We start from the raw sequence: 15310 nt of genomic DNA, 5'->3' as shown, positions 1-15310 counted from the left end.
TTTAACTTAAAGATGGTGTTCGATTTTATAGATAAAATAATAGCACGATATAATCTAGGATTAATTTGTGAGATTATTTAGTAGGAGGGGGTTGGATATAACTTATCACATGATTATCCATCTGGAATTAAGTCATGAGGCCACCCGCAACGCGTTACGCCGTGACGGAACCGGGGCGGGACGCGTTGCAGCGTCTCGTCCCGTCCCCAACCCGCGCGGATCGCCCGTCCCGCTGTGACCAATCGCGTGACGTCTCGCCACGCACCGAGGCGACGTGGCGAGCTCTCAGGCGATGCGTGAAGCCCACTCACCGGGCCGCGAGTGGGATTCGTCACGCTGACGAAATAATTCATTTTTTTTTAAAAAAAATCTAAATAAAAAAAATTTTAAATTGTGAAAACGGTAATGTTACCGTTTTTTATAGCCCCTAAGACGCACCCGGACTTACATCCATCGTAACCGGGAGGAAGCCGCCGCAAGGTTAGTCCGCGACTACTTCTGCGATAATCCGTTGTGGGGAGATACCTATTCCGTCGCCGTTTCCGCCTGCGGCGACCGCTATTTCTCCACATCGCAAATACATTAGCGGGCCGGAAAGAGTTCTTCCAAGAAAGGTTGGACGCCGTCGGCCGTCCCAGCCACACGATGATGCAGAAATGTACTGCAGCAATCCGTCAGCTTGCGACTGGACAAACGACGGATGTGTTCGACGAATACCTCCACATTGGAGACAGCACTAGGAGAATGTGCTTGCTCCAATTCTGCAAAGGCGTCCGGGCAGCCTTCACCGACGAATTTCTCCGGAAGCCAAGCACGACGGATTGCCAGTTCCTGCTCCGCCTTCACGAACAAGTGCATGGCTTCCCCGGGATGCTTGGCAGCGTCGACTGCATGCACTGGCAATGGAAGAATTGCCCGGTGGCGTGGAGGGGGTCGTACACGAGCGGCCACAAAGACACTCACACCTCACCTTTATACTCGAGGCCGTCGCCGACTACCGGTTATGGATCTGGCATGCGTACTTCGGGGTCCCCGGCTCGAACAACGACATAAACGTGCTCCAACAATCCGACCTCTTCGCCGAAGTTTTGGATGGTAAAGCGCCGGCCATCAACTTCACCGCTAACAACCTGCGCTATAGAATGGAGGTACTATCTTGCCGACGGCATCTACCTGAAGTGGCCAACCTTCGTGAAGACGTGCGCTAGCCTGTGAACTCAAAGCAGGCGCTTTTTGCGCAGAAGCAGGAGGCTGCTTGGAAGGATGTGGAGCGGGCGTTCAGGGTTCTCCAAGCGCGCTTCAACATTATCAAAGCCCCAGCTCGTTCGTGGTTCATGGAGAACATGGTCGACATCATGTATACGTGCATAATCTTGCACAACATGATTGTCCAAGACGAAGGACCCGAGGTGGGAAGTTGGTTCGACCCCGAAGCCCCCGAAAGCTCAACCGCCAGTAGTCCGCCTCGAAGTGGAGTGCATCCGTCTATACAAGAACGATTGTCTATTCGGGCAAGGACACGTGACTCTTCCGCCCACGCCCAACTCCAAGATGATCTCATAGAGCACATTTGGGCAAACTTTGGTGGAGGAAATTAAATTATGTATTTTTAATTTTTTTAGGATTTTTAATTATGTTTTTTTTTTAATTTTTTACAAATTTTATGTTGTAATGTTATTTTATTTTTAATGAAGTGTGTTTTTATTAATTGAATTTGGTGGGAAAAAAAATAAAAAAATGAAATTGAATGAATAGTAATTTAAGAGAGGGTTAAGGGATGGAGGGTCGCAGGTTCCGTCCCTTAGTTAAGGGATGGAGTAAAAAGGTACAGTGGGGCCCGCAAATAGTATTTTAAGGGACGATATAGTAACGGCGTTGTGGATAGCCTGAGATTCAAAATTTAATCGTGAGATATAATCTTGCAAACCGAACCTCCCCTAATTATGTTATTTCTGATATCTACATATGTCTAATGAAAGCAAAACCACAAACAAATTATTTGAAATCCTTACTAGAATTTCATTTATTATGATATTATATACTGAACAAAAATATGTTTTGTGTTGCTTGATACTTTTGTAATTCTTATTTTCTAAATACTATCCAAAAAAAAATTATTTCATCACATGATTTATTTTTTATTGTTATTATTGATAGTTCATGAAAATAGTACTCCAGTTGCATTTTAGTTGGGGCGTTCCTCTTGTACATGAAAATTTAGAAAAACAAAATTTAGTGAATTAAATGAAGATAAAATAAAATAAGAATAAAGTAGGAAAGAGAACAAAGTAGTAACTGTTAATAATAAATATTTTATTTTCTGCAATAAAATTAATCAACTAATTCGAGATATTTAAAAATGGAATACACTCAACTAATTTGGCAGGAAGAGAATACATAAATTAAACAAACTAATCCTTCTGCGTATACTTTACTGGATGGTAGACTCATAGTTATAGATGATTTTCAGGTGGTTCGAAGAAAATTTATAAACAGCACGATACAAACTTTTTTATTAAAAATTCATTTATATTTTCAGACACTAAGATTTGTGGTTTATTTGGTGATTTGCTAGTCGTCAGAGTTCACTCACAATTAAAGGTCACATAATCCAAAACTGGGATAATTTACTCTGATAAGGAAATAGTAGTACAAACCACAAATCCATCGGTAGCAGTAGTAAACTGTGCTTCTTCTAAGAAGTGGAAGGAGAGGCCATTACCGAGAGAATTTCGGTAACAGCAGCCATGGCTGACAGAGCAGCCTTAACAATATCTTGAGAGCAACCTGGTTTAACTATGGATCGCACCTGTAAATTCAAAGGCCAACTCCAATGTTCATATTATGCACAAAAAATAAAAGTACGAGGATCACGATTATTACTCCACTTACCTTCTCAAGGTATTCTTGCAGTTCCTTGATGCGTCCCATGTAATCCTGATCTTCAATGCAGAGGATCACGGGCCTGGCATCAGCACCAGCGCCTTCGAACTGGAGGGGGCCAGGGTTTCTGTAGATGTCGTCCATCAAGAACTTGGTTGCGTTCTGTCTCAGCAAGCTGCCAAACAAATACCAAGCATCCATGTCATGTTTCTTGTCATGAGTAAGGACACGAGAGAGGTGAATAAGGCGTACTCGTAGGCCTTGCCCTTCAAATCAACAGTTGCTGGACGGAGGGCTGGTTGTCCGAGGATTGAAGGGTTATTACCATACCGCCTCACGGTCATCATAGCCTGAGAGGTGTGATCAGAACTTTCTTACTACTATATCTTTACAATGTAAGAGCAAATTTTGGAGGGATGGAGATTGTACAGTGATGGGAGCAGCGCCACACCGCCACTTATTCACAGGGTTCTTCAAGTTGTTAACAGTTGCCATATAACCATTCAACCCCGCAGCAATTATGTGATAGCCGATATGGCCAAGCACCTACAATAACAATATTGCTATATAGTAAGAAAGTAAACAAGTATACACTTTGACCCCAACTTTGCGCTATTAAACATCAATTGGGAGACTGAAAGTGTACAAGGAGACCATATCGGGCAAAGAAGCAATCATCAGAGCCCGTGAAGTTGGCCTTAAACAGAATTGAAACTATAACTTACATAAGCATAGTCACAATCAAATTTGGAAGGCAATGATCCGCGAGCTTGATAACCGAAGAAATGGCAAATTGCATTGAATTTCTTCCCCTTGTAGGTTCCTTCTTCCTGCAAGAACATGCAGAAAAAAAATGTCAAATCCATATAAAGCTTCTTTCTATAGTGTCAATTACCAAAAGAAACAAATGAGTAGAAAATCTCCAAATCCAGTCTTCACACAAACAATAGGAATACTTAAAAGCTTTATAGCATGAAGAAGTAACATTCACTAACAATTCCAAAATCTTTCAATAGAACAAAATCTTGAGTTAGCTTGAGTTTTGGAATACTGTTGTGAATATAAAACAAAAGCATGCACAGTTAGTTACCTGCCGTTTGTTCATTTCTATTTCAACAAGATGAGCTAAAAGCTTTTCCGTCTCAATCTGTCAAGGCGAAAGCAAAATCAGTTGATATGCAAACAGTTTGCTTAAAGATAAAAATATACATCTCTACTCCATATTTTTTCCGGTACCTGAGAGAGTTGTGCAGAGTCATCTGATTCTGGGTGAAGAAGGAGCTATAGCACAAAATTAACTTCTACATAAGAAAAATATGCAAATATATTATTTTAGATCTGCAAAATATTCCTCAAGTACCTGATTCCTAATAAAAGGGGGCAGGAATTCGAACAATGCAGAAGCCCAAGGTGACAGTTGACCAGAAATATTGTCAGCTGAGACACCTTTCCTGAGTAAACCATGAATTTCCTGGAGAGGTGCCAAATTATTACAGGTGCACAATAACTTCATATCCACATCAACTTATCAACTCAGAATAAAAGACAATGTTTCCAATGGCGTATGGCGGCTGATCAAAAAACTGCCACAGGGGTTATGGCGGCCGGCATGGCAGATATGGCGGTTGATAAATAACTAAATAAAAATATTGTTAATATATAAAAATACTCCCTTCGTCCCATGCTACTCGCACTTTTCTTCTTTGGACCATCCTAAACTACTTGCACTATATCTATTTTAAGTAAAAATTAGTTTACCTGCAACAGAGCATATACTTCAGGAATACTTTCTATGAGCCCCTCAGGCAATAGAACTACACCATGGTATTTATCTGAAAATAAAAGTCAGAACTTTTAGAAAGGATTAGTTGCTGCAAAAACTGAAAAACCAACAAAAGCTCTTGATGAACCTTGTTCTGCCCTTGCTTGAACAGCATCGCATAATTTTTTTGTGATGTCAAAAAGTGTAAGCTTAGATGCATCCACCTCTTCGGCAAGAATTACCTGTATTACATTATCAAACCTTTCTAAGAGACAAAGGAATTATACAGCATCTTGAAGCTCATCCTTAAATAGAAAATTTCTAATCAAATTGTTAAATGAAATGATTTTCTGTACAAACCATATTGGGATGAGACTGAAGAGTGCACTCTAATGCAACTTGAGATGCCTTTCTTCCCATGAGTCTTATGAAATAATAATACTGCATGGCAAAGAGAGCAAATTTAAAAGAGTTTGTATGCAAATATAAACACGATGTTAAAATATGGACAGCATATAGGAATTTTCAAGTGGATAAGAAAAGGTCCCAAAATTAGTTCAGTCACAAGTGAAGACAGGCAAATAATGCCCTGAAGGATCTCTAGCAATAAAATGAAGAATTACATGAAATAAATTGCTTACCTTTTCTGCGGAGAGTGCATCAGTGCATACATTGCTGATCAGTTGGGAATTAACCTAAAAAAAGTAAACAAGACTTACAATCCTTCCATTTGCTTATAGAGTGAAATTCATTGATTATGCATAAAATTTTATTAAACTTTTGAAGAGAGGGTGAGTCGAGAGCCTATCTAGACAGAGAGGGTGTCAAAATAATTCAACAAGATCAAAGACATAGAGGCAAAACAAATGGCTTGTGTGTTAAAAGGAAACAAGGAAATAATATATAACAAACTACCATTGCTAACGCATATCAACCACAACTAACACAGGCTTCAGAAATCTGGAATAGAAATGTTACCTTACAAATTGTGTCAAACCCTACATTTGTCTCAACAAAATGGTTCTTAAGATCTCCATTTAGAGTAACGGGAATACCAACAACCTGCAAAGTTTAGCTACGTTCAGAATAGGACAAATAAAGTCAAAATTGGACAAACTGCACGGATGGGAGTAGAAACTAGGTGCAAAAAATAGTTCAGGATGGCGAGATTATGAGGCATGGTCAAAAGAGTAAAAGCAGCAATTACAAGCAATAGCTTGGTGAAGCACAAGTGCCATGTAGTATACCTTTGTCAAGCACTTCCTTTCTGCAAATATTTCTGCAAGTCGGGCAGCATCCGTGTTTGATGTCACACCTTCACATGCAAAAGAAAAAAAAAGTCAAGAAACTGAATAAAATTCATCATGGAAAGTTGGGAGAAAAACAAACCCCCAATAATGACAAGAGCATCCAGCTTCAAAGTTGTGCATGCATTAAGTGCTGCATTGACTTGTTCTGTTGTTCTAATTTGATCTTTTGTCCGTCCCAGCAAATCATATCCACCTTTACAGAACAATGTCAACTAGCATAAGTGATCTGAGAATTCAACTAACAAGTCAGATTTCCTAAAGTTTAACTTGCTTGTCAGACGTGCCTTGGTTTTTGTAGGTTGCAAGAATCTCTCCACTGATCTCTAAAGTTTTTTTAGCAAATAAACCTTCAGAACCACCTGGAAAATATGCGCAAGGCTTCAATATACTACTTTTCACTGAAAAAGGAACAATGGAGCAAGACTCGAGCAAGGATAAAGACTGTGGCAAACAACTGAAAGATACAAATATTAAGAAATGTATTATGATGACTAACTAGTTGATTGAGCAATCAGAATCGTAATAACTGAAAAAATAGAAGCCCCAAAATAAAGTAATACTAATAGTAAGGAGTTTTGTATAGGCAAGAGAGTGAACAAGGAAAACAGGAGCACCATATATCGAAGAAAAAGAATAGACTCCTCACCGAAAAAACCAAGCAACACACTTTTTGGGTTGTGCACTTTTAGCGAATCAAAAAGGCCCCAAATTACATTATGTCCTCCAGGAGATTGCCTCCCACAAAACACCACTCCTACCCTGTGACAAGATATACAGAAGTTAAAACAGTGGTAATTAAATTTGACAGAGGAGAAACAAATCTACTTCAACTGCAATCTAAATTCTGTTGGAATGGATAACATACCTAACTGCAGGATGATCAGTAATAAATTGAGCATCAGGAACCTTAGCTGTAGCTCTGAGGAAGTGCGCTAAACGTTGACCATAAGTATGAGGAAACGACCTTTTTATGGTGTGAGCACCTGAGGGATCTGCAGCTATGGTTGCATCACCAAACTCTACACGAACCGTAGTTCCCTGTCCAATGCAATCACATGTTGCAAGGATACATATAGACATCAGACACAATATCAATATTCAATATTAGTATTACCCCATGCTTCGCACGAGTAACACTTTGTTCTTCCCCCACAAGCTACACTCCTCTACTAGGTTTGTAAACTAATTAACCAAATCATTCGTGTTCTGATACAAAATCTTGATATTTAAGTCGATTTCATCACACTCCTAGCATGGATGTGGACCACCTCCGGAATTAAAAGTAAATATATCCCCAGTTCATTATTAATCACCCCCATTGCTTAAAACTAAGTAGCACACTGCAACGGCCAAGCCAAAATATAGGATATCTTTCACAAAAGGTGAGCTCGTAAACTTCATAACAGAATCTATTCTAGTTCTGAAAAAGTAAATTCAAGTAAAATCAAGTAAGTATATAGTTAGTACTTAGTAGTTAAAGCAACGAAATTAAGCTTGAAATGTTTATGTTGATAGATCGAGAGAGAGAGAGAGAGAGAGGGAGAGACCTGAAGGCAGGGCGGGAGTTGAGGTTTGTAGAGGGTTCGGAGCTGCTGCAGATCCGAAAGATCTCTCGCTAATCCATAATCACCGTCCATTTCTCCTAAACCAGCAGCCTGCTTTTCTTTTGCTTAATATCTTCCCGTTTCTATATACCCAAAGGGGCAAGCCGGCGAGGGGTATTACCTACCAACCAACCAACCAACTTGTAATAATATTACTAGTATGGTTTACTTTATTTTAATAAATACAGTGATTCATTCGAAATTAAGTGTAATACTTTTCATAATTAATTAAAATTTTTAATTATCTCAAAGACAAGTAATATATTTTTATACTTCCTCCGTCCCAAGGAAGATGACCCATTCCTTGGGCGGCACCTTGGGCGGCACGAGATTTTGTGTGTTAAGTGGAGAGAATAAAGTAAGAGAGATGAAATAAAGTAAAAATAAAAGGTGTTTCCAATTTTAATAAGGGGTCATCTTGATTGGGATAATCCAAAAAGTATTATACTCCATTTGTTTCTTAAAAATAAAAATTTTGTTCATTTTAGAAAACTTCTTTCTCTCCCTGAGATGAGACTCATTTTCCAAAATATTACATTTTTTTTGTTCTATTTTTCATATTTTATCAATTTTGTACAAAACATATGTACTGCGGTACCGTTTTAAAAGTTTTTATATTTAGGAAACGAAGTAACAAATAGAGAGTGGAATAAGATATTCAGACAAAAAACTTTGAGCATAAAATATCTTTCGGATATAGTCCCTCGCCATATACCATACCATCCCCACACTTTCTCTCTCCTTACAACTATTGTTGTCTTATTAGAACTTTACAAATTTTGTAAAGTAGAATAGTAGATTTCAGTAAAATAGAGTCAATAGTTTTGCTATGATACATTTACTCCTATGATTGGCAACACTCCAGATTGACAAAATGGAAAGTAAAAATAAAAATTTGATCACTAACTTAATTTCAATAATAAAATGTAGGTTGATTTTCAAATTTACAAATAAAATATTTTTGAATTTGAAAATACACCATTTCTCTATTTTCATTTTTCAACAATTGTCTCAACATTCTATCTCTAGTCTCTACTCTCGCAAACCCTAATGTCTCCCTCCCTCCATCTCTTCCGATGGCTACTAGGCCTATGCAGCCTACTCATAGTCGTGCCACTGATGCATGGACTGTACTACGCTGAGCGTCTCAAGCTCACTGCTAAAAAAGTAGATAAGGTTCTCGACAACTCCTGGATTTAGTTCATCATCGATGATGACACCATCTCTACTATTTCTATTTGTCCTTAGTTGATGCCACTTGTTTAGAAGGTGGCATCAGTTTCGACTGTTTCTCAATCGCCTGTGACTGTGAGGTATCCTAGTTGCAGCGGACCTCCTTTACCTGCAAGGCTGCCGCCGCAGCCCTATGCCACTGTCATCATTCACAGTTCACCTCGTTTAATTGTAGACATCATTGTCGTCTGTGGTAAGATTTCTATGTCAAACATACTCTAAATTAGCTTTTTGTAAGACATCGTAAACCAAAGATTTCATTAGAAGACCGGGACAGTATAGATATACTCATATTGTGATATCCGAAGCATAAGTACTAGGAGACAGGAGTTATATAGATGCGAAGAATCAATACAGGATACAGCAAATTAATGGTTATATGAGCTAATCCCTCAATCATAATCCCACATAAAAGGAAATACAATGGCATGTTTAGTGTCTAACTATATAAACTACAAAAACATAACACCAAAGACATGTCATGAAACTGGCTACTATAGCAACACAATTTTCATTCCTTTGCAGCCAACAAGTTATCTGACGTGATTCGCTTTCGGCAGCAACAATGCTAATAACTGCACAAGTTAATCTAGCAATCATAATCCCACAGCAAAATAAAACATAACCCTATGTTATTGCCGCACAGGTACTGTCTAATTTTAGATAAACCAACAAGACATAGCAATGCGAAAAGAAAACACGTACCATGAGCAAAGAGAGCAGACGAATGTACGAACACAGTTGCCCAATTACTATACACTACATGTAATGAGAAAAAGAAGACTTAAACACAAAAACTTAAACGCTTCTTTTACTAATTCAACATGGATATGGCTGTGCACCAAGCTAATAAATGAATGTGGCACATCTCTGATATATTTTGGACAAATTGGATTGCTCTTTCAGTATCAAGCCTCCAACCAGAAACGGCTAGTTGGTGAAGACATAAAGAGCCATATCAAACAATCGTTAAATGTTGTAGCTGATGCGAAGACCAGTGTTGTTAGGGTCGCGGGGCGCCCCGGGGCGATGAGGGGGGACCCCGGGTCGCGGTGCGATGGGGCGACGGGGCGAGAGACCCACGAATTGGGGCGCCAGAATAGCCGAATGATGATTATATTTGTGTCTCTTTTATAAGTTTGTTGCTTGAATGTTTATCACATCAAATAAATCTACATACATCATTACTCCATATTAAAAAAAGAAGATTAGACAAAAAATATAAATTTTTAAACAACATAACATAACTAAATAACTGAATTTTATTATCAAAAATCATCAAAGTTCCAAAAAAAGTTGCAAAACATAAAATAATTAACTAAATAATATCATCATCACTCAGAGGTAAGTCATCTTCTCCTTCATCAGATACAACCAAATTAATATCTTCATTGTCATCTTCATTATCCACAAGAGTATGAGCACGCATAGAGCTTGAGGCTTGTTCTCTTGTGCTTGTGCTACCTCTAGTATGGTCTTCGTAGGAATTCCTACTAGTATTCCTCTAATAGAATTCACACTCACGATCATATTTTTCTCAATCTGAGTTTGAAATGAACCCCTATATATCATATCGATATAGTAATAATTTTGAAATTAATTGTAATACTAATGGCTATCACATAATTTCAGAATTTAGATACTATGCCCAAAGTAAAGTTGAGATCTTTATACAGAAATAGTAAATTTCAGAATTTTAGATACTATGCACAAAATAAAGTTGATATCTTCGGACTGAAATAGTAGTAAATTTCAGAATTTTATAATTAAACCCAATTTATCGGACAAAGTTGACATAGACACCTTATAAATACGGACTAACTCAATATACCGTAAAAGTAATGGGGTCAATTAGAAAATAATTATTTTAATATTGGGACTAAATTGATGAAATTGTAGAAATTGCCGTCAACTAAAGAAACAATTAACGAAAATGCCCATCGCCTAAATCAATCCAATTCCTCCCTAAATCAACTCCATCGCGACAACGAACGACGCCGTTCAACCCACTCGGCGCCGCCATCTTCAGCTGGCCATTGAATTGCTTGTTTGCGTAATTGATTGCTTGCCTCAGCCTCTGCTTATCGCGATTGCATTTTAGATCAAACTTGATGCTCGAGCTCGAATTTGAATTCCCCCACATTAGATTAAGCCCTAGCTCCACGGCGACCCAGACGACCCGGGCGCGCCCCACCGTCGCTCCACGGATCCCGCACGACCCCGCCGCATCGGGGCGATTACAGGCTCGCTTTGAGCGCCCCGCGCCCCGAGCGCGATTTTCACAACACTGGCGAAGACTAAACTGCATGATTTAGATACTTGTCCTTTCCTTGTGCACAATCTATATCAATTTATTACTTTTCAAAGGTATAAAAATAGGACAAATGAATCAGCATGCAGCACATATAGACATGCAACCTGGATAGATAGGTTAACTGTTAACACAACAATCCTCATTATATCCATAAAGAGCAATACACAATTACACATAACAGAAGTTTTGTAGAGCTTGATTAATTGACTCCATTGAAAGTGAACCCATAGATGCTAGGCCTAAAATGGAACAGTTACTGTTGAAAGATGTGCTAAAACAAAACAAAACACAAACACACACGCACATACACACAAGAAAATACTAATAGAGTACTACTATATTATGAGTAATAACACATGGCACTGAAATTTGGTACGAAATGGAGAACACAAGGATTACAGATTGTTCAGCCAGAGCTTACATCAAAATATCTGCAATATATAAGGAAAAGTGCACCAATTTCAGAGTAAGTTGGTCAATCAATAAGCTCGTAAGAATAACTAAACTTGATTTAATGCAAAAAATCATGATTAAGCTACTGCATACTCTATATCTTTGTTCACCACATGATCACAAAGCTCAGCAGGCCAGGCTACACATTACAGAATTTCTAGCAAATGGAGTTTTCACCATACTATCAGATGTTTCATAGGGAATTCTTAAATATTCTAATTAAGTATCCTGCACGGGCACAAGAAGAAATAAGAACATGAATATGGAAGATATCTGCTGTGATTAGCATATAAGAAGTTAAGGACTTGAAATTTGGATAACCAATAATAACCAGGAGAACGAGCTAGAGCCATGAATGAGGAACATCACATTAAGATCTCACGAAAACAACCACCAATACCAGGCACCAAAGTGTGACGAGATTCAGTCTTGATAAACTAGAATGCTAACGGTCATACAATCTGATCCCCCAATCATAATCCCACAGAAAAAGAAACATAATTCTAGGTTATAGTTGCATGTATACTGTTGAACTAATCAAACTGCCAAGACATAGCAACACGAAAATATAGTACGCAATACCAAAATAGTATAAACAAATACAACAAACCCAATAGCATCACTGCCCCTTCTCCTCCCTCTCCCGATTCCACTGCTCAATTCTAGCTCTACGCTCCTCGCTCCCTTCCCTCACTGGACTCCTGCTCCTCCTCGGACTCCCTCCATGCCTTCTCCTCTCACTCCCATACCTCCCACCATGCCTGTCATCTCCACCACTCCTCCTCCCACTACCACGGTGGTGATCCCGCCTATCATAATCCCTCTCTCTTTCCCTGTCCCTGTCCCTGTCTTTCTCCCTCTCACGCTTAGGGAGACTCGCACTCCTGCTACGGCTCCTAGTTCCCCAAAATTTGCCATGGCGAGTACCATACAGCTTCTTCCTCAGCTCCCTACCGATCATCTTAACATGCATAAAATTGCAGTAGCCGCCACGGTTACAGCTGTTTTCCTCATATTGCCGGCATGTGGCCTCGCGAAAATCAGTGACCGGCGAGAAATCGGCAATAATCGGACGGCCAGAGTAGAACCTGCCCTGCAAGGCGTTGAGAGCAGCCGCCGCCTGGTCCTCCTCCCTAAACAGGACGTAGACATTTCCAATCATGTGGTCGGCGAGGTTGTCGCAGACATTGAGGCTCTCGATTTCGCCGAATTTGCTGAGCTCCTCGTATATGTCCTCGTAGAAATCCTCGAAATGCTCCTGGATCTTGTCGGGGTCGATCGGCTGGCCCTGGGCGTCGACACCGGGGGTTATCATGTCGGGGCGCTGGTACATGTTGGACAGCAGTAGCGTCGGAGATATGGTGGGGCGGTTGTGGAGGCGGGAGCACCGGTCGCCGTGGCGGCAGGCGCCGATTTTGAAGTAGAACGGGCAGTTGACACGGTCTTTCTCGGTGCCGAAAATGGAGGCCAAGTGCTCCGCCATTATGCGGATCGAAGAGCTCGATAGACGAATTGGAGAGCGGATTAATGGAGATCGATTGAAACCGAGCGGAGAATGATTGGATTTGTTAGGGTTTGAGAAAGATTGAAGAAACCCTAGACATCTGATTTGAGTGGGAATATAGAATTAAATTGCATTTTGTAAGAAATGCATTGAGCTGTACCTGCTAAAAACAAAATTGCAAAAATGTGCCTGAGCTGCACCCATTCTCTAATTTTTATATTTTATAATTAACGTCACTACATAAATACTCCCTTCCTTAAAAAAAAATAAGACAAAGTTGTAACAAAAAACGTTCATATTCATTTGGTGGATGACTCAAAATAACAAAACTAGTTTTTTTTATGAATGGAGGGAGTATTCTTTAACATTTTTGTATTTAATTGAATTACAAATTAATGTTGCCAATTTAATCTTTGTATTTAATTGAATTACAAATTAATGTTGCCAATTTAATCTTTGTATGAAAAAAAATATTATTTTCAAAATTAAAAGAAAAATTTGCATTATAAAATTATGATACTCTCTCAAATTAATGTTGCCAATTTAATCTTTGTATTTAATTGAATTACAATTTACAAATTAATGTTGCCAATTTAATCTTTGTCTGAAAAAATATTATTTTCAAAATTAAAAGAAAAATTTGCATTGTAAAATTATGATACTCTCTCTGTCCGCTAATATATATCTCATTTTTCCATTTTGATCGGTTCACATTTTGCCATTTGGTCAAATGTGGCCTTATAATGGTATAATACTCAAAAGTATTGTATTACCCCTGAATATATAAAAAAAATTACATAAATTTCATTAACAATGTGCGTCAACTTGGCACTTCAAAATTGCAATAGTACATTGTGGGAAAAATAGCAAAAATTTCATTAACATCTGGCTTTCAATTAATGAAGAATAAAAGAAGAATTGCCAGTTTCTGAAGCCCAATCAATAGAAAGTTGTAGGAAACTGAATCCTTCTCTTTGCAAGAAGCAGGCACCTCCGAGAGGGAGAGGTTGAGGTTGAGAATGGAAGCATAGGCGTAGAGAGTGTGGGTCAGCAGCAGTTGGAGGGCATTTCCCAGCAATTGGTGGGATCGGCCAACCCCATCTAGCTCCACCACTGTGCTCAGTGACAGCGGCAGAGGGCAGCACCGCCAACATGTTTGAACTGAACTCACAGGGCTCGCCCCCTTTCCATTGAGAGCAATGCCTCAACTTAAAGTATTACTACTACCTACAACTACCATTTACAATTTTGATATATAGTACTATAAATACATTTAACACGATATCATGAGAAAAATTTCATTGCTAGTGGTGACTTTAGCCACCCGCAGCAGTGCCAGCTCTGCTTTCAGATCCTTTAGCTGCGCTAGCAGCTCCGTCTTGTTCTTCACCCGAAGCTCGTGCACCTTGATTCGAGCTCCAAAAGTATAACAATCACCATCTTAATTTGCACCAAAATCAAACAAATAAAGGCTGGTCGATGTATTTTACTGAGAAATTGTTGCCTAAGATCGAATCTCACCCATTTCTTGACGTTCTCTCTGTTTCGCTGCGGCGGAAGCGGAAGTGACGAGGGTTCACCTTTACCGGTTTCAAACCCTATTCGTATCCATCGATTTGGGCCAAAATAGTAGGACTATATAACCAACCCAGTCTTGCAGTTTTGCTCACTAAATCCCTAGAACGGCCCACTCCTTTGTTGTAGTATTACTAAATTTATTAGGTTTGGTATATAGTATACATGTATTATTGTAAGGGTGGAAATTTGGAGTTGAGTATTTGTATGACCATAAGATATATTAATAGCTTAAATTAAATATTTTTTCGTTTGATTGAATTATTTGAGTTTCCATGTGTTAATTAGTTTCATTTTATTTCGGTGTTAACAGGAGTCATTCTTACTTACTACAGCAACTGCCTAATTATTTGATGTCTTTTTAATTCGGATATAGGATTTAGGAGCATAGCGTAGATTAGAACCTAAGAACTTGAGGCGTGTGAGGCTCTAGTTTAAAGGGTGGATCTTGAACCGGTTTAAAAGCTAAATTATATCTCTACTCCTATGTGTTAGAGTATATATAATGAAAAATATTTTCTAAGATTAATAAGTGTTTTGCTTATTGTAAAAATCCAATTACCGATTAATAAGGATAATAATTCTTTCGTCACATTGTGCGTTTTACTTTAATGGAAAATGACTATTTTAATTTATAGTACTATTAAAAGACGGACGGTAAAATCAGTCTAA

General features: G+C 38.8%; 2 protein-coding genes across 2 annotated transcripts; both read right to left on the bottom strand.

Annotated features, from left to right (window-relative positions):
- Positions 1 to 2485: 2485 nt before the first annotated feature.
- On the bottom strand, positions 2486 to 7684 carry LOC121759680 (pyrophosphate--fructose 6-phosphate 1-phosphotransferase subunit alpha-like). The gene is made up of 19 exons (XM_042155349.1): positions 7503 to 7684; positions 6821 to 6993; positions 6602 to 6714; positions 6240 to 6314; positions 6035 to 6148; positions 5893 to 5960; positions 5624 to 5707; positions 5287 to 5340; positions 5006 to 5086; positions 4794 to 4887; positions 4642 to 4715; positions 4244 to 4354; positions 4120 to 4164; positions 3974 to 4030; positions 3609 to 3713; positions 3313 to 3429; positions 3136 to 3233; positions 2893 to 3058; positions 2486 to 2809 (listed from the first exon to the last, which is right to left on the bottom strand). Exons 1-19 carry the CDS (start codon positions 7590 to 7592, stop codon positions 2696 to 2698), a joined length of 1833 nt encoding a protein of 610 aa, XP_042011283.1. The 5' UTR covers positions 7593 to 7684; the 3' UTR covers positions 2486 to 2695.
- Positions 7685 to 10643: 2959 nt separating this feature from the next.
- Positions 10644 to 13251, bottom strand: LOC121756815 (splicing factor U2af small subunit B-like). The gene has a single exon (XM_042152215.1). The coding sequence runs from the start codon at positions 13040 to 13042 to the stop codon at positions 12179 to 12181; it is 864 nt and encodes a 287-aa protein (XP_042008149.1). The 5' UTR covers positions 13043 to 13251; the 3' UTR covers positions 10644 to 12178.
- Positions 13252 to 15310: the final 2059 nt, after the last annotated feature.

Source organism: Salvia splendens, chromosome 12, assembly GCF_004379255.2.
Source record: "Salvia splendens isolate huo1 chromosome 12, SspV2, whole genome shotgun sequence".
Lineage (NCBI taxonomy): Eukaryota > Viridiplantae > Streptophyta > Magnoliopsida > Lamiales > Lamiaceae > Salvia > Salvia splendens.
The sequence above is the reverse complement of the archived record's forward strand: the minus strand, read 5'-3'. Positions and strand labels throughout refer to the sequence as shown.